The sequence below is a fragment of the Aulostomus chinensis genome, chromosome 10 (assembly GCF_037954235.1).
Source record: "Aulostomus chinensis isolate RoL2024-O1b breed Wild chromosome 10, RoL_Achi_v1.0, whole genome shotgun sequence".
Lineage (NCBI taxonomy): Eukaryota > Metazoa > Chordata > Actinopteri > Syngnathiformes > Aulostomidae > Aulostomus > Aulostomus chinensis.
The window spans coordinates 10,635,359-10,655,478 of NC_141329.1; the positions used below are offsets into that span (position 1 = coordinate 10,635,359).

At 42.3% G+C, this 20,120-nt stretch overlaps 1 protein-coding gene across 3 annotated transcripts in view; it reads left to right on the plus strand.

Moving 5' to 3' along the window:
• The window catches only part of phldb1b (pleckstrin homology-like domain, family B, member 1b), a 95,125-nt gene extending 78,988 nt beyond the window's left edge, over positions 1–16,137 (plus strand). For 2 of the 3 annotated variants that reach the window (XM_086215998.1, XM_086215999.1), the window contains 9 exons: positions 5,662–5,778; positions 5,870–5,972; positions 6,613–6,657; positions 7,656–7,998; positions 10,188–10,275; positions 10,798–10,944; positions 11,420–11,639; positions 13,790–13,875; positions 15,696–16,137. In XM_086215998.1, the coding sequence (XP_086072124.1) occupies positions 5,662–5,778; positions 5,870–5,972; positions 6,613–6,657; positions 7,656–7,998; positions 10,188–10,275; positions 10,798–10,944; positions 11,420–11,639; positions 13,790–13,875; positions 15,696–15,836 (1,290 nt within the window). In that variant the 3' untranslated portion in view covers positions 15,837–16,137. Of the gene's footprint in view, positions 1–3,202; positions 3,365–4,401; positions 4,543–5,661; positions 5,779–5,869; positions 5,973–6,612; positions 6,658–7,655; positions 7,999–10,187; positions 10,276–10,797; positions 10,945–11,419; positions 11,640–13,789; positions 13,876–15,695 lie in introns of all 3 variants that reach the window. The other variant, XM_086215997.1, reaches the window with a different exon arrangement.
• Positions 16,138–20,120: the final 3,983 nt, after the last annotated feature.

Here is a 20,120-nt window from a genome sequence, read left to right on the forward strand (position 1 = left end):
CATCTGCATTTGTTTTTAGTCTTGTTTATTTAGGTTTCTCCTCAAGGAAGTGCCCACGGAGTCCCTCTCTCAAAAACAATCTTCCATTTTTGGAAACACTAAGTCTAACTGATAAAAAATACGACTGTGACACCTGGTGAGATAAAAGCCCTCCAGTATTGATTATGAATCTTATTTTTTGATGTATTACAATTAATGGGATCAGTTTCTCCTCTGCCACTGTTGACTCTTGATTTTGATTGATCAGTGAGGAAGGAGTAATATTGACAAGATTTCAAGATGAATTTAATCACCTGTTGGTGCCATGAGCACAGCGGAAAAAAAATTGTACACTGAAGGCCCAAGAAAGTCATCTTGTGAACGTAATTCATCAACTACCTTTAGTTATTGGCAGTGAGGAGCTAGCATGTTCAGGGTTTACCCACAATTAACACACATAACAACTAACTTCGCTCACCTTTGATATGCAGAGGAAAGTATTTAGTGTGTAGAGGAAGCAGAAAGCATGACTAATATCTCTGCTTAGGTTGTTTTTCTTGATCATGCTAACCAACCAGAGGCCGCAGTTCCCACATCTTTTAATTTACCACTGAATCACTGGTTGGGCCTTGTGAAAACTGCACCCCGTGTGTGTTCGCCTGCTGGTGTGTCAACCACTTAATTTTCCAACAAAGTACTTTGTGTTACTGTTCGTCTGACGCCATTTGCACTTGTTGGAACCACCGGATTGTTACGGGCCTGATTCTGTGCAGCACTGTGCTTTCTCTGTTCGTACTGTAAGCGAGAATTGTGGTGCAGTTTTGTCCTCATGGCTTCTCATCCTGTCTAACTCTTGGTGGCTGGTGCTCAGGAGTACTTGAAGCTGTCAGATGTCTATAAGATGTACGGCAGCAGTGGCTTCCATGAGAGCAACAAGCCCACCTCACGCGGCTGCTCATTCGCTGTAGATGCTGCATTAGCTGGCGCCGGCGAGGTACCACCACTTCCTGTCCGTCTGTCTCCCGACTTCTTGTGCTCCCTTTCTAATGTTTCTCTCTCCATACTTCCTCTTTCATATCATGTTGCTCCCTCTGCTGGTGTGCTGCTCATCATACTGTCTTTGCTCTCTGCTACATGTAATGTTGCATTAACCCTGTTTTAGCCGTTAGATGAGGATCAAATCAACCACCGAATTAACATTGGGCTGATGAATAGGTTTTTATTAGCTACACAGTAACTTTTACATATTTATCAGTCTTATTTCAAAAATCTAATTTGCGTCCTTTTCTAAAATGTTGGGGATTCTTTGGGTAGCCAGAGCTATCAGGCCTTATTTACGCTTGGATGTTGCAAAGTCTTACACACAGCTGGAATTCCACGTCAAAGCTAATAAAGCCACATTATTGAGATTACGTTTATTCAGCATGGAAAGTTGTGAACAGCAACCAGATTCTTGTGTCCTTTTAAAGATTCTGCATAAATTAGGCGCCTCCTCCTGTTGTGGAAGGACAGTACCTCAAGGAAAATCCGAGCAGACACTCACCCAGCAAATCTGGACAGTCAGCCTCCTCTGTGAGAGCTATAACCCTCTGGAATATCCTGCCTATGGAGGAACTGCACCATACAAGCCCTGTTTTTAATTAATAATGAAAAATGATTAATAAGTAAATTTAAAAGCACCATCGCCTGTAGTGATGATAGAATAATCAGCCTACATTCTGCAACTCACATCAGTTTCGCAGAGCTTTTTAGTGAGTTTCAGCTCATTATTTAGCTGTCCAGCTGCGATTTTAAACAGTGTCATTCTCAGTCGCAGCAGGCAGCCGTTAGCAACTAGCTGGGGAGCACAGTGGAGCTTTTTGCAGCCAAAGAGCCAGATGCTGCTGAGGCAAGATCATATAGATGTCTAAACACTTGAAATCTGCTGTATTAGAACCAAGACACCTTTTCAATGCTTTATATGATCAGATCCTGATCTTACAAACTCCGTCCTTGATCAAGATCATTTTAAACCATAAAGTCTATTTTTTTTAACTTAAATTGCTGCATCCGCCAGATTAAAGCTGAACAACTAGATTTAAAATATATTGCCTCCACAGATCAGATTACATCATTTTCATTCATTAAGGAAATAGAAGCCTGGTATCTATTAAATTTAACTTTTAAAAACTTTGTGTTAAATTGTTGAGATTTTCCCCTTTCAGGCTCTGGCTGATTTTGTAAGATACTTGTGTATCATCCGGCATTACACTGCAATCATATTTCTGTGTTTACTGGATCGACAGGTGCTTTATATCAACCTGTTGCCTCGGTTAATCTGTCTGACCATCGATGGCCAGATGTTGCAAAGGGCCCAGCCTTTTTTGTTTTCCTGTAAGCCAGTCATTATCATCATAGGTCATGTGAAACCCAGGATGACTGTGCCCTTATAAAAAAAAAAGACAACAAAACAAAACATGCTCTATTCAGGAAAAGCTGTTTATAGTCATGTTTGTCAAACTCTGCAACTATATACAGAAATAACCCAGCAGGCCTGCCTTACTCGAGGATCCTAATCTTTGTCAAAACTTGTTGTTTTCAGTGTGTGGGTTGCTAGCAGCTAGCTGGCTCAGAGAGTGTTGTTTGCCTCGGGGAGTTCAGAGAGCTAGCATTCAGAAAGGGGACAAACTGCAGATGCTGTCCAAATAGTCGCCCAGTTGCAAACTTGCAAGCAGTTCTTTCAGGGATTTATTCTAGGCCTTGTTAAAATGGTTGTCCACAATACACCCCAGTTACACTTGAGCTATTGAGCTAACCTTTAGCCCACATTGTTGTTGATGCTAATATGAGTTCTGATCAATAATCATGATAATCATAATGGCCAGAGACTATGGATGTAAATTCCCTGTCTTTATATAAAAAAACACCAATACACATAGTGTTTCGTGTTAGGGTAGAATAACAGGATTTATGTGTACACGATTGCCCCCCTTGTGATTTTGTGTTCCTGTCAACCGTTTTTCCTTCCCTCACTCCTTCATGATGCAGAAGTGTATTTGATGTTTCCCTCCAGCCGCCTGTCTCACTAAAGTGTCCTTCTTCACTCCTGTATCTCCTCCTCCTCTTCCTCCACCCTCCTCCTCCTCCTCCATCTGCTGCCGCTGCCACTGCTGTGTGTGTGTGTGTGTGTGTGTGTGTGTGTGTGTGTGTGTGTGTGTGTGTGTGTGTGTGTGTGTTTGGGAAGGAGTATGTGACAGTGGGCCAGTTGAATCAGATGTATGGGATGCCAAAGGTGGAATCTTCTCCTACTTCCCCGCCTCGCCAGCCCCTGCAGTCTGGAGCAGTAGACCCCGCCTTCTCCTGCCTCCCCTCTCCTCATGGCTCCTCCCTGTCTCTTTCTGTGGAGGTGTGTGCTGTCCTTCATCCTTCAGCTCCTGACAGATAATCTCTGTAGGTGCACTTCCCTCTGAAGCCTCACTGTATGTCTGGGACCTTAGATGCCTCTCGCTCCTTTTTGTCACCTGGAATTGCAGTGCTCAGTCTTTGTTTCCCTCCTTTACATCAACGTCTCTCTTCTCAGCCAGAAAGAAAGTAAAACTGTCCCTTTTACATGAAGATGATGCACAATCGGTCTATTAAAGCTCACGGAGACTCAAAGCGCTGTGATCTTATTTGTCAGTCGGCAGCTCTTCCTGTCTGTTGTACTGCAGCTTCGCCTCAAGTCACAGACTCCCTATCTTTTCAAAGTTCTGCAGAAAGTAGCTCAGACATACACAGCCGCTTTTACCAATGTAAGCCACCACTCTCCACACCGCTTTATGGCATTGTTCGGCGCCGCCAGAAGAAGCGTCATAACAGTATGTGCAGCATTAAGGAAAAATGTTCTATTGAACATGGTGATTAGCTGCATCATAGTCATGTTAGGAGCGAGCACATTTGTCTCAATCAGCTGTTTGAGCGAGAGAGCGAGACACAAAAGGCAAAGTCGGGATTTACAACAATAATGTGGTGTTATTCTTTCAGATATGCGTAATTCTGCTCGCGTAAGTTGGACGACGCTTGGTAACTCTGACTGCAGTGAGATATATTAGTGTCCAAGGACAGATTAATTTAAGTAAGACATAGAATAAGACGAAAACTTTAATGTTGTTGTGGGAAACTGGGTCATTGCAGCAGAACCATAGACTTAAGATACAGGAATGTAAAACAGGGATCCGGCAGCTGGAGGCTATAAAGCATAATGCAGCCTGCGAGAACAATATGCTGAAGATATTTAAGAACAATTTTCAAAGTATAAAACAAATGTTTCTATCCTCTTCCTACTGTCTGTAAATGCTTTCTAATCTCTTCATTGTTTTCTTTTCTTCTCTTTCCTCCTCTTTTCTACCCCTTCTATCCTCATCTGTCCATCCCAATGCTGCTGCTGCTCTGGGGGCTCTGCAGTACCAGTCTGAGGGCAGCAGGCCTCCCCTCCCCAAGCTAGATTTAGAGCAGTGGTACCAGGAGCTGATGGCGGGCTCCAGCCAGCTCTGGTCTCCCCCACTGCCAGCCAAGTCGCTGTCAGGTCGCAGGCCTGTGCTGCAGGTAGAGGGTCTCCTTCTCTTTTCACCTCCATCCTTTTGTTTCTTTGAGCAGCCTTCACGCATCGGCCTCTCCACCCTTGGAGAATGTGCTGGATCTGTACGCGAGAGAAAAATTCAGACCACACTGGTTTATCAGCTCGGATACTGATGTCAGTATTATGGAGTGAAAAAAAAAATCTGATCATGATGTACTCACGCTTACAAAAAACTTAACACAATGAGTACAGATGTGAGTTACAAGTTTCATCATGCTACACTTTTACAAAAACTGTTCAAGTGTACTACCTGCTGATTCTCAATCTAGGATCGCCACGGAATCAGAAACACTGATGAATATCGGCTTTTGGCCTAATCAGTTTTAAAATATTTTGCATACCAAATATTGGTAAAATTCCAACATTATGAATGCCTAAACTAGATCATTAAATTTCAAATCATGTAAGCACCACCTGAGACTTGTGTAAACAAGGAAGTCTTGCAATAAAAACAGGAAAACAATCCAATCCACTCCAAGCATGATCATAAATGATCATTTGGTCTTTTTCCTACAGTCCACCTTTGTTTTCTGAACTGTCATTCGATGTGGAGGGTAAAGTCACATTTCCAAGCTGCAGCTTGCTGGGATCCGAGTGTTAGTTCATGTGCATTCATTCTGGAGGGAAGCTGAAAGTAGCTGCCTGCAGCAGAATAAAAGGTCCAGTAAACATTTCAAATACGTTTTGATGCGTGAACACTGACTCATTACAGTGTTTCACAGATACTCTCATAATACATCAACGCAGCATTAAGTGAAGTGTTTCTGGGGTACTCTTCCAAGTGTGTGTATTAATACAAAGCCGAACACATTTGTTGTTAGACAGGTTACTTTTGATTTTTAGTCTGTCTTTGATGTTGCTTGAAACGGGATTTATTATTTCCAGCATTTTCTCCTAACAGCATCAGCGATGTAACAAAAATCCAGCTCATTTTAACCCAAATGTTTTCCTGCAGGTGCTTAAAACTCCTCCACTGTGGAGTTTAAAACTTCATCTCCCTGCTCATGGCTTTCTTCTAATGCTTTTTAACGATAGTAGCCTCCTACATTCCAGCTCATCCTCCTGTCTTTGTGCTTTTTCTCCAGGTGTTCCGCTCCAAGCTAGACAGCGATCCAGGACAGTCTTCTCATCAGCCCAAATCTGGCTCTGGATCCCCTCTGCAACAGGGAGCAGCAACATTGGGTCGTAACACTTGCTCCAAGGTAGGCTGCTTTTCTGTTTACCATGTTGTGTACGTAGCTGGTTTTCATGTCTAACCCTGTGGTATGCCACCTGCTCCCTCTGACCCATTAGAGCCCTCTGCTGGCAGCCAACAGCTCTAGCAGTCTGCCGAGGAACCTGGCTGCCACCCTGCAGAACATTGAGACCAAGAGACAGCTCGCTCTGCAGCAGAAAGGTGAGTATCGGCTCTTTCGTCCACACAAGTGCGACATTACATAGAATTCCAATGTACAACAGGTCAATATGCATGTTTACGATCCATCCAGTAGAACAACTCTGCCATGCATGTAAATCATATATTTATTACTGTTTCTGCATTATTGGTGATAGCAAAGAAGAAACTGGAGCAAAACTGGGCTGATATAATTATCCATTGTTATAATTATCCAATCTCTCTCTCTCTCTCTCTGTCTCTCTCTGTATATATATATATATATATATATATATATATATATATATATATATATATATATATATGCATCTTTATTAGATTAGATGGTAAACTACTATTACTTTCTTTATCCTGTGGGCATCTTGAACTTCAATCTCCAAATGATGACAGCTGATTTCAGAACTTGTCAGTCTTGGTTACTGTGAGGCGTTTATCTGCTCGTCTTCACATGCTTGTACTTTGGTATGTGCCATCGGCGCCTCTGTGTGACTTCAGGAGACGAGAGGAAGCAGCGATGTTCTGGTGTTTTTAGCTTGTTTGGCTTCCGCCCACAGATGCTGGGTTGGACACCCTAATTGGTCACAATTGTCAGTTTAGCTTTTCCTCACATCTGACTGTCTGTGTGTGTGTGTGTGGACCGCAGAGCCCCAGACCTCCAGCCAGCCAGCCATAGAAGGAAGAACAGCAGGTAGACAGCTCAGCAACAGATGATGAGTGTTGGGTTGGATTCCTTATGCTTGCCTTTTTTAGTTTTTCTTCTCCAATCAATGCAGTGTCTGAAAAAGTATTTATCCTGCCAAGAGTCAAGCAGAGAATTGCTCAAATCAGCTGTTTATTAATTCAATCACTTAATTGTTAATTGATGAAACAATAATATGTCATTCTGATGATCCGGTTGGCAAGTTGGGCTAACCTGGCGAACTGAGCAGACGGACAAAAGAAACGAGGCTGTCTGAAGGCTTTAAAAGTCTTTTCTAAAAGTTAAAGCGACCTGGCAGGTGACGTCTATTGATTTATCCATCAAAGGTAACGTTTACCACAACTTGACACTTGGCGGGTGTTAATTTGAGACTCTGACTTCTTCTAACCCTCCTCTGCCAGTCTCTTCATCTCTGGTGTGTCATTAACTCGTCTCCTCCACCCCCCCCCCCCCTTCGAGGTTTCCTTTCATCATTTCTTTTGTGTGTAACATCGAACCCTCTTTCTTCTTCCATCAATCTTCCATGAACATGTCTGCTGCTGGAGAATAAATCTTGCATGTTCGCAGTTCTTTGGTGTTATCGACCTGGGCGCCAGATGTATCGAGCTATTATCTGGAACATGCCAGCACAGATGTGAAATGTAAAGATCTGGATAGATGTTCAACTTTTGCACAAACTTAGTGTTGATGGGACTTTTTGTGTCTTTTCCAGTGGGAGTGTAGCTTGTGGAGAGCGTATACTTGTATGTGTGTCGCATGGTTTCTAGTTTTCTGGCCTGGTGCTGGTGAGGTGTGTTCAATGGGTCTTCAGTTGTGAAAGATCAGATTTCCTCCAGTCAGCATGTTGATTTACATTTGTGGCTTGACAGGAAGCAAGTGGACCTTTGCTGTGTTGCTCACAGGGTGAAATTTCAGTCAACATTGCATCTCCTATCAGATCCACTGATGAGAACTCCGTCTCCTCCTCCTCCCCCTCCTCCTTCCAGGTCAGCAGGTGATCGAAGAACAGCGTCGTCGTCTGGCCGAGCTCAAGCAGAGAGCGGCTGCGGAGGCTCAGTGCCAGTGGGAGGCGCTTCACGGCTCGCAACCCCATCTCATCACCTCCTCGTCCCCCTCGCCCTCTTACTCCCCAGTCCTGGCCTACAGCCCTGCTCTCAGCCATAGCTCCATAGGCCCGCCTCCTCTGGTCCAGCACTCTATCCTGCATCACCAGCCCCCGTCAGCCGGAGAGCAGCCTTATGACACACTCAGCCTGGAGAGCTCTGATAGTATGGACACTAGCGTGTCCACAGGGAACAACTCTGCCTGCTCGCCAGATAACATGTCCAGGTATCCCAGAGAAATGCAACCGCTTTTGTCCATCTGTCATTTCAAAAAAACATATATTTCTCACCCTTCCAAATCACAATTTCACTTTTACTGCCAATATCTTTCTCATCAAGTGCATGTGTTTATGTCTAATAACCACAGCCTTGAGCGCCTGCTGATAAAGTACCGCTGCATCAATCTCCTCTCCGAGATAACAAAGCAGTTAATGATATATTTGTATGGCTGCATTTTGTTTAACCTTGCAAAGCCGGAGAGCAGCCTTATGACTCACTCAATATTCTGCGCCCCCAAAGAAAGAAGTGATAAAGAAGTGATAAAATAGCTCTGGTTATTAAGCACGACTGCTTCATTTCATTTTCACTTTTAGCAGCATTTAAAGTTTGAAAATGGAACTCTATGTGCACATCATACTATATATCATCAAATATACTGGCAAATATTAGCATGCTGACGTGGAAACTAAGATGGTGATGATGTTTAACCTAGGATGTCAAGGATATGCATGTTAGCAGTAGGGATGCCAGCACAAGCCGACACAACAACAAATTTGAGGGTTCCATCAGGAACTTGCTGTAAAATCTGAGAGACGAGTACAGACAACAATGGCAACAATGAAAATGAACGACGCACACAAGTTACTATGTTTATTCACGTTATTGATTCATTTCTGCTCAGCGTGTGTGTGTCTGCATTTGGTGTTATTTGCTGGGGATGTTTCTATCCTTGTTATGGTGCAAAACAAACTGAACACAAACCAAACCCGTGACCCAAAAACCTCCAACTATGGGCTCGCTGCACCGCTGGTTAGCATTGTCACGTTAGTATATTGACGCTAGTGATCGTTTTAAAGAAACAACTGTTGTTCAGACTCGCTGGCAGCAGGGTTCTTAGTGTTCACGACTGTATCTTCTGTCAGAGGAAACTAAATGAACCATGCTACAGCCTCGCATTTAACAACATGATTCAAGAGTGGAGCTGCTTCAGTTGTGGAGTATCCCCATTTGTGTGAGGCTACAAAATGAAGAATGACAGCATACACACAGACTGCTCCCCGCTACTTAACGTCTTTATCCACAGCTCTGCTCATTTAGAGACCATCTGTTGATGTGGACAAGTTGTGTGCTGTGTTACTAAAGTGTTTGCCACAGCACGATCGCAGCAGCACCCGTGGCTCATGACTCCCTCACAGCTGCCAGGAAGCTATCAGGGAAATAGTTGCTGATGACTTAAAGAAGTCAGAAGCTGTAAAGTGGGAGGGAGTCAGAAGTTGGGGGTGTAAGGAGATAGACTGTGATGACATCATAATAAATGATGTGCAACAACACAATATTCATGATTTTGTATTGATTTGAAAGGTCAGTTAAGATTTATTTTGACTCGCAGCGATTGCACCTCAACAATAGGGGGTGCTACAGCCCCCATCACCCCAACTTACAGTCCCCCAAGAGGAAGCAACTGCACACTGAGTGACCGTTTGTATCGGTAATGATTTTATTTCTTTAAACCTGCTTTTTTTTTTTTTTAATTGAATACATAAATTGATGACAACAAAAACTATTTAGACCCAAAAGTGTAAACTGAAGCCACAGTTGATAATGCCCACCCTTCTTATGTTATATCCTCATTGACACAAACAAGCCAAAACGTATTTGTAATCCTTTCGCATAAAAAAATCACAGGTTCGTATTTTTTCTCACAACGATTTGCCTTTTTTTTTTTTGTTCATTTACAAGCTGAACTGCACATTTTCAATTTGGTGTCACAACGATTAGAGATGAAAATTCATCTGCATTAATCAATCCAGTTCACTCCGCTGTTTGAGGTATTTTTACATGGTTGAGCATTTGTTGTTAGACTGAACACATTTACCACCTAAAAATTGTATTTCTTTGTTTACAGATGGGACAACAGTTTGAGTTGAATTTGGTGGACAGATGAAGACAGACAGCGAATGATAATGATAAAAGCATTTACCACTCTTAAGTTGAGAGGTTTTTTTTTTATTTTCTCCCTGACCAGAACCAGTTTTCCTTGGATTGTTTCAACTTTTTAAATGCTCTACACTCCATTTAAGTGTTTTTTTTTTTTCAGAACTATACTCGGCAGATAAAACAGAAGGAGATGCTGATAAAGGGATTAAATATAAATAGCATTGTATTGTAAATGTAAATTGCATTTGTCTTTGACAGTGTTGGAGGAGTGGACGCTCTGAAGATGGAGATGGAGAAAATGCTGAAGGAGGCGCAGATGGAGAAAGCCAGGCTTATTGAATTTCGGGTAAGGTTTTGACTTCAAAAGGGGGTTTATGAAATGTAAGAACTCGATTATCTCGAATCAAAGTTAATGATTGATAAGGCCTCACAGTGCTAGTGGGGATATTGAATGTAGAGAAGGGTCACATCCTTTCATTCATCTTTATTGGCTTCTGTATCAGATGTCTTCATCTCTTTGTGCCTCGAGGAAGAGGCTTAGAATAAAAGAGCTTTACTTATTTGAATCTCTACAGGTCTGAATTTTCTGTACGCACGTGTGTGCGCGAACGTGTGTGTGTGTGTGTGTGTGTGTGTGTGTGTGTGTGTGTGTCCTCCCTCAGAGGTGAACACCACATTGGTACATAACAAAAAAAAAAAAAAATCTGTTCAAAGCATCAACTGTGGTGGAGTTGTGCAGCGGGCAACTACCAGCCAAGAAAAATGTACATAAATGAATGAACACGAAGCCCGTCAAGCATTGCAGAAGAAGCCTTCTCTCCACACGGTAGATCAAAAACATATATGTAATGAAAGCGGTGTCCTCTAGGAGCGGGAGAGCCTCGCTCGCCATCAGATGCTGGAAGAAGAGAGGAGGAGGCGGGAGGAGGCGGAGAAAAGACTGCAAGATGAAACCTTCCACCGGCAGCAGCTCGTGGAGAAGGAGGTTAAGATGAGGTCCAAGAACTTCTCTCAGGTCAGTCAAGTCATAATCCAGTATGAAATTACATGGCAGGCCTATCCACATATGGTTTCTGAAGCTTTCCAGGTTTTTTATAAAAAAAAAAAAAAATTTTGAGAACTTTCTGCTGGCTAATATTTTGTGCCAATATGATTTTATTTTACTTTGAATTTTCATACCAGAATACCTCAATTTGAGTGTTTTTTGTCGGGCAGTCAGACCGATTAAATAGCCGTCTGGTCAACTCAGGACACCAGTAGCAAATTATTTTCTTACATGAGTGGAATTTCAGCTGGTCTTTTTATTGATCGATGTCATATCCATCATACTGCAAACCTTTTGAAACCCAGCTATAGTCAGTTCACTGTCAGGAATGCCAGAAAAAGTACAAAATAATCACTCTTCAAGAAAAAGAGAGAAAAGATGAATCAATGCATCGTTGCAGCAGTAAATAACCTCTCTGCGCTGTCTCTCGTTTGACTCGGTCCAGGCCCGTCCGATGACTCGCTATCTCCCCATCAGGAAGGAGGAGTTTGACCTTCGCTCCCACGTGGAGACGTCGGGCCACAGTGTGGAAACCTGCTACCACATCATCCTCACTGAGAAGATGTGTAAGGGCTATCTGGTGAAGATGGGAGGCAAGATCAAGTCCTGGAAGAAACGCTGGTTCGTCTTTGACCGTCTCAAAAGGACTTTCTCCTACTACGTTGGTAAGAAGGGTTCTTTCTATCAAGCATGTAGTTTGGAGGAAGTAGGCCAGGGTCTAAATTCAGTTTTACACCCCAAACATCACTGCCAGTTCACTGCCAGTTCTTTTCAACAGTTCAGGAACTTAATGGAAGCCACAGCTTTCTATTGATGTATTTACATTTGTTGTAGTCCCCACTGAATACCAGAGGAAGTCCAGCATAATCAAACAATGATGTGAAGTCATGGGGAGTAAATCAAAATCTGCTGCAAGTTAATCAATGACGAATGTTGTTCACACCTCGAAACGTTGTTGGTTTATAAATCAAAACACGACTATAAGAAAAGTAAAGACTGTAATAGCAGAAGACTCAAAGGACCAGCAACCGGTTTGAGCTTCTCAGTGTGTGCGACTACTTTGCGTAAATGGGTGGAACATTCAGAGAAAATCTGTCTGAAGGAATCTTTTGTAATTCCTTGACAAAAGTTCAGGGACTAAAAGTTCTGGGGTGGAAGCGGGGCAGCGTTGTTGGTCGTCTGCGTTTCAATGTTAACGTTCTCAGTCCTGCCTTTGGTTTTGTGATGGCCGCATTCGTTCCGTATTAATTTGATCAAATCCAGTTCCATCATCTGTCTGTCAATACTTCATATTTAGAGAGTAAATCACATCTTGTATGTAGATCAGTGAGGAGTGGTCTCAACAAGCCAGACAGCAGCTGCCACAGACTCCAAAACAACAACCCGCATTAGCGTTCCTGCCAGTCTCTTCTTCATTTGACGTCTCGTTGCGCGCTACAGTGCCCTGCTGACATCAGATTGCAGACTGTATAGAAAACTATCCGCTCAGCTGTAGCTGCATGGAGAACAAATAGGCACTTCAGTCATTGCTCTTCCCCGCTGCCCAGGATTTGTTAAGTTCTTTGCTGTCTCCCACGACAACGCTGTCTCTGTCAATCCGACTGGACACAGACACGCTCCTGCAGCTGCTGTCAAGAATATGTTTGATGTGTGGTCTAATGCAGAAATGGCAGTAAGCGCAGTCAGGACCATTTGTTTAAGCACCAGTTTCTCGTGTCTCACACTTGCTCTCATCTATGAAGTAAAAGTGTGTCACCAGTAACCAGAAAGTTTGGGTGAGACTGTGCCAGAGGATGTTGTCTGGAACATGTTGTTGTATCGCTCAGCAGCAGCAGCGGGCCACAGAAGTTGGTAAAGTGATTACAATAAGCTTCAGAATCCATGTAAAACATGTCAAGTGGCAGACTTTCCTGCTGCTGATGAACAGCCAGTCAGAACATAGGTCCTCAGACCTTCACTGGCAGTGCGTGTAGCGTGTGGCGTGCACGGCGGTGTAATTTGATCTCGGCCTGTGAGCTTTGGGACACTTGTTCACTGTCAGGCCTTTGAAGTCCTCAGAAGGTTCCGCTTAAAGCTGCTTAAAGCGTACCTTGTTGAAAGCAAGCCAGGGTGAGGAGGTGCACAGAGATTACTTCTGCCATAGTTAAAATGCGCTCAGCGCTGCGCTCTCCGAGGACGCTGATTGAGATGCATCACTCGGCCTTATCTGTTGACCTTGAACAATGAGCAACGAGAGGTGACGAGCATTACACGGACCGCTGTTAATTCCCACTAATCATCCGCGACCACAACCCAACTTCAGGTGGAGGCGAAGGAGATACGAAGGCGGGGCTATTTGAATGCTAAACAGGTCATTAGCAGATAATAGCGGCTTATTAAAGGGAAAGTGTTATTCCTCGAAATGAAGTGCTGCATCTCCACCTACTACTCTTAAGTTGGCTTGTAGAGTGTTTGTGCCTGGAGGTAGAAGAGGGGTGTTGAGTTCCCCACCGGTTCCTTACTGCAGTTCTGCAGTGGCTGATGAAACAAACTGCAATGATGTACCAGAGTAGCGTAAGAATGCAGGCAAGTCTGAAAACACAATGAGAGCACCACTGCTTCGAGAAAAAAAAAGAGCGGGGAAAGTGCTGTGCTTGTCATTTTCCATCCATCATCACACTCAATAAATTGGTCATGATCAAAGTTTGAGTTCTCCTCTTAATGGCCGTGGCGTGTGTTCTCAGCAGTCAAGGTGAGGAGGACATGATGTGCCTTGGCTGCCTGGAACCGTCACTGTCAATCTATTTTAGTCACGTTTCTTCCGTTTTAATTACAGACAAACATGAGACCAAGCTGAAGGGTGTGATCTACTTCCAGGCTATAGAAGAGGTCTATTACGATCACCTCCGCAGTGCCACAAAGGTATGCTTTGTCCTCACGCACACACACGCACACGCACACGTGTAATTTATTCTCTTTCATTTCAAACTCTTGCCTTTCTTTCTTTGTTGTTCTGTGCGTTTGCACCAATGTCACAGAGGTGCTTTGTCATCTTGAATCTGACCAGTGTACGTATCCACGCTCCCTGTTCACCCGGCTCCCCTCACTCAACCCCCTATGTATCGACCCTTAAAACCCAAGGCTCCAGAAATATGGAATTTGACTTGCTAATTCTGCTTGCCCCCCCCCCTTGGCCCCTCCCTCACTCCCTCCCTCCCTCGCAGTCAAACGGCTAGAAAACAACAAGTTGAGATCTTCTTATATTTTTGTCTGCAGTCGATTTTTAAAGGTTTGACAGGAACCTCATTTGATCTCCCTCTTAAGCGTTTGACTCAAAGAAAGTAGTGTTCCTTTGTTGACAGAGTCGTAGGTGTTGTGTTTGGACGTTCGTCTCCTCTTTGTGATCAGGTCTGCTTGCTGCTTGACTTGAGCCTTACACGTTTTGTCAGGTTTTTATCTCCAACATAAAGCTGAGCTGCTGCCTCCTCATCTTCAGTGTGTGTGTGTGTGTGTGTGTGTGTGTGTGTGTGTGTGTGTTTGATGGTCTGGCGTAATGCACAGTGCTCAGCAGACTAATTGGGTGGCTCTGATCAACTCTGTAACTTTGTTATGTGATGCTGTCAGTTAAGTTGAATCAGAGGGAAAAAAAACTTTAAAGTCACTTAAGACAGGAAGGAAGACGATGATGAACATGAAAGGCTTGAATTGATCTTACAGTGTCCTGGTTGTTTGCCTTCATGAAAAGATGACAAATCTGAGGAAAGCCAATACATATCCAGGTGATTTAATAACATTTAACGCTGACCCGAAGACGATGTCATTCTTGAACTTTCTTTTCCTAACTTTTTTCTTTTGCGCCTAAACTCAGTTTTTCCCCACTAGTTTTGACAAACCATGCTAAAACAAACATTTGAACTAAAGTGCCCAGTCGTCTTTTTAGTGAGAATGACACCACAACATGTCACGATATTTCTTTCTGTATCGATAGAAAGAGTGATAGGAAAATAGCCAAATAAAAAAAAAATCCCTGTAATATTTTTGGGCCAAATATATGGCTGACACTGCTGTGCCTTAATGAAGGTCCCCTATGACATGCAGTTTACCTCTGAACAATGCAGTAAATATGTAGCTGACAAATTTAAATTTCAAAACGCCCAACTGTACTAAACTACTGTAATACAATTTTTCATCAAAATTTGTGTATGTATGCGTGTTTGTTTGGTTTTTTTACATTGTTTTATATGTGGTGTCATGTTGCATCATAGCTTCGTGTCCTACGAAGCTACAGCAGTGGAAGCTTAAATGTGGCATTAAAAATGAAATTAGTGCATGAAAAAGATGTGATGAATGTTAAAGTACACGTATGACATTTTTTTTTGCATTATGTAGTTTCTTCTTTTTTGTAGATCCCAGTTTAGCAGCCAGTTAGCAAGGATCATTAGCGTACCCCTGCTGTGCCGGGTGCAGCTCGTAGACAGTATCAAAATTAGGTGTAGCAGCAGTACAAACGAGTGCATTTACAGTGTTTGTGTGGAGCCAATAGATGTAGCAGCATCAGGTCAGGGAGGCCTGTACCCACCTAAGCGCAGCTGACGAATACCATCACTGCTATAGAATCATTTGATCCAGGCATGAATGCTGATAATTACCCTGAAGATAAGCGCTGTGGGATTTTTTTTCATGTCCAATGTGCTAATCTCTGACTGATATATGAATGAAACCTGTCATCTTCCATCTTCCAGAGCCCCAACCCCTCCTTGACCTTTTGTGTGAAGACCCACGACCGGCTCTACTACATGGTCGCACCCTCAGCCGAAGCCATGAGGATCTGGATGGATGTAATTGTCACGGGAGCTGAGGGATACACACAGTTCATGAACTGAGAACGCTAGTGGCGAGCGGACTATTTCGGCAGGGACCCTCCTATCATAGACTCTGTAGGCCCTTCTTGTTTCCAGTCCACAACTTTATTACTTTTACTTTTTTTTCTTTCTTTTTTTTTAAAATCCCTGTCTTTTGATTTTTCTGTGTATATTTTCACAACCACATTTTCTACGTGATCCTGTCTGGATTGAAAAAGGGAGCCCATGGAGGACACTCTCACTCTCTCTCTGTCTCTCACTCACTCACACACTCTCTCTCTCTCTCTCTCTACACACACACACACACACACACACACACACACACACACACCTGTATATAAACCAAAATGTAAACTTGTCAAAGACTCAAAAAAGCCTTTCTATATTGCCAAATGGAGATCTTGTAGTTACTGTTAGTCAAACTTTTTGTATTCTGTTTTTCTCTTCTTTTTTTTTACTTCTTGAATATTGCCAAATTACCAATACCAATGTTTTTGTTCTATGTCGCAACATAAACATGCTCAGTTTAGACAGGAAAAGTTGAAAACCAATCTTCAATCAAAGAACGGAATAATTTTAGAGTAGAGTTGAATTTAAAAAAAAAATGTCCAAAATGTATAAATCCTTTAAATAACAGAAATCAGACCGGAGACAAACAGTTGATGAAACTCAGTAAATCTCTGCACCCTTCACCACAATTATGACACCTCACTGCGCAGTATTTACTACACGTTAGCTTCTAGAACTTCATTCTACTCATAGTACTTCACATGTAGGATTACCAAAGTAATCGATGGTATTTAGTTAGAGCTCAGGAGTTCACTCAGCAGTTCTCACCATGGTTTGACCAACACATGGTTGGGATGGTTGACACTGATACCAGCGTTGCAGCTGCTTATGAACGTTATTTTACAGTCCTTGGTGGACATACAATAAAAATTTCCACTGCACCAATAACTTTGAAAGAATTTCTCAAATATCCTATTGTTTATAACTTTTACAGCATTGAGTTATTTATCTTTGCTGTTTCTCGCTGAGAGCCCTAGTTATACTCATGTCTGCACACTACATATCAAGCTAAAGGACATTAGCTTAGGTTGTTCAGGCAGCTGAACATTTGGCCAACACCTAACAAGCAGGCAACTTGGTCGTCCCCCTGGAAATCTGCTCTCTCTTGTATCGGAGTACATTAAGGTGTCATCAACACGGGGAACTTGGTCATCTCCTAAATAAACCAACACAGTTCCCATTCCCTAGTTGCTCACAAATGTGCTTTTAGCTTAGCATGAGGCTTGAACAAGCTAGCAAGAGTCAGCCTAAAGGTATAAACTACCAAACACAACAGCTATTTTTAAGTACCTTTCATTTATGTTATCCAGCCGAAAATGGGAGTAACTTGCTGGATCTGTCTTGGTCATAGGCAGCAACTTCCCCATTCTTCCCGTCTTAAATGCTAAGCTAAGTTATTGTCTCCTGGAATTCCCTTCATTCTCTAATTGGGTTCTTGCTTGGAGTTTGAATGGAAGATTAATCTCGCTTATATCTGTAGGCTGAATATGAAGCTATGGGTTTCTTAGCCTTGCATAAAAACTAGGACAAATACATACCCAGAAATTTAGCTAACCGCACAAGCTAAGTGAGCAAGTCACACTAACTGGCCCGCAATTCCAGATTTGTTTTCACTGTTTAGAGACGAGCAATACCAAATTCATCGTTAAAAAAAAAAAGAAGTAAATATTCAATTTTAAGAAACAAATTGAAAACTTGGGAAATGTTTTTCATTCATCCCTTTGTAATTTTCCCCTTGGATGACCAAGATAGTCTGCAGTCCAGACTAAATTGGATCGCATTTAGGGACACATCAGGCTTTGCATCCAACTCGCCATCTTAAGATTCTTTGAAAAGTATAAATATTTGAGTGTTTGTAAGCGGTGCAGATAGTCTCTCACATCCAACATCCGTACATTGGTAAAACCGTAGCTGCTGCATTCTCGTTGTGCTTGTGTTGAACAGAAATGTTATCAGTATGTCTGTGATGCCGACGTGTTGCCAACTTCAACTCCATGAAAATGCGCACACTAAGGGACTGAAGATGTTTTCGCCAAGTAGCCTTCAGCTGACTTGACAGCTGGAGTGCAGTCGTCGCCACTGCCAGCCTAACGCACGAGACGTCAACGCAGCAGATAGACAAACATGGACTAAATGCATTTCAGAACCGTGCCTTGATTATGTGTTGTTGCTGTGTGAGTCCAGTTCTAACTCACTGGAACGCCACAACTGTATGAATGCATTTTCACTTCTGTAATATGTTGCAACGCAGGGACAAACACTTGCAGCCCTGAGCACACTGAGGGTCACCTTGTTCACCAACATGAAGCAGTCTGAAAGTAGACATTTATTTTTAACTGGCCAGTGTTGTTGCAGTTGACTGGAGGGTTAAGGAGGTGTTGTACGCTCAACTAATGTTAGAAAATAGTATCCATCTTTCCTTAGTTCCCCCTACATTTTAGTCTTCATCAAATCTCAAAACCAGCAGAAATTTTGATTTTACAAGAATCTGTAATTAACCACCGATTTAAAAAAAGAAAAAAAGAAAAAGAGTTCTATTCCTCTGGCGCTGCAGCCCAGCGTGCTTTAACTGGTCTCCCTGCTGTGCATGGCCACTGTGACTTGAGGCCCTAAGGAGCTTTAAGGGACTGTAGCTGGACCGCCGTGAACTGACGTCTTTATCAGTGTCGATCATCACATTGTGAATCTACTGATCAGCCGTGAATGTGACAGTTGGTAGTAAACAGATAGCAGAGGAGGTAGTTTAATGTGTCGGTAAAGTAATAATTTATGGTTGTGGTGCCTGAGATAGTGACATGTTTACTTCTTTAAAAAAAAAAAGGAAAAAAAGATGTTTAAAGACCTTAATATATTATGTCCCCCCTTGCCTTGATTCTCTGAACTGTTAACGTGCAAACCAAACTATTCAACACTGGCAAGGCTGTTAAATCATGTCTGTTGATATACATTACTGTTGTTATCTATACTGAAAAGAAATATACTGTAAAGAGGATGCCTGAATGAGAAATAGTAAAATAGTAATTGTATTGAAATGAAACAGTATTGTAAAAGAAGTACAATTTTTACTTATTTTTGTCATTTTAGAAAATGTATTTGTCAGTTACATTTCAAATTTAATGGTAGTGATGTATAAATCTACCTTTTTATTTTACTGGTACAGCATAAACACACACACAAACAATTCACCGAGCACTCATGACATTTGTTTTTGGTTTGTTTTTTTTGTTTTTTTAGAAAATAGATTCTGTGTCTCTCACGCACACACACAGAATACTCGGACCATACATTGTTCTTGGTACCTTGTACGTCTCATGCGTCACTCTCACGTATGAATAATATGGATTTTGTCAAATCTATTAAAAACTATAACAGAATATTGGCTGGTTTTCTTGACCTCGGTGGGTTGAACTGTTCCAGTGTTGAGGAAAGGCAGCAGTAAATACCGAATCGATTCTCACGCCTGACACAAAATACAGTATGAAGTATAAATTTGCTCCCATCTCTTCACCTGGTGAGGTTCTGTGTAGCATCAGGAGGCAGCTGATCAACACATCAGCTTTCTCCTAATATGCTACCTCCAACTGGTTAAAGTGTAAAATATGAAGCACCTATTTCCACTCACTGTGTCCCTCCCCCCCCGAAAAGTACAGGGGCAAAGCTTCATCTCAGCTGCTGGCTGTAGCACTACTGTTACTCAAGTTACTCACATACCGTTGCTCCTCATTGTAGAGTAATGAAAAAAAAGAACATTCTATGGAAGACGGGTCTTAGACTGCAATTGAAATGAGCTGCAGTGAATCTGATTTTCAGCAATATGCATATTTGGAAAATACACCCAAACAGCAATTGAAAGAAATACGCTTAAAAACCTACAGTGCCTGTTCAGCAAACATTAGTTGAATATCCTGACACAGTCAGCTCAACGGCATCAGTGATGAATACATTTTGAAAAATCTAAGGATGCTCTAATAAAAGATATGATGTTATAACATCTGCATAGGTGGGGCTATTGTGAGACCGAAGACAATTAGCTTGACCCCGCATGGAAGAAAAAGTGTTCAGTTGGACTGGAGCTGCTGGGAAAAAAGGCAGCAGGCGTCTTAAAATTTTATTTATTTATTTAACCTTTATTTTACCAGGTAGTCACTTGAGATCAGGTGACCTCTTTTCCGAGCGAGACCTGGCCAAAATGGCAACATCTAAAACAAGCAAAAATCAGACAAGAACAAACAAAGC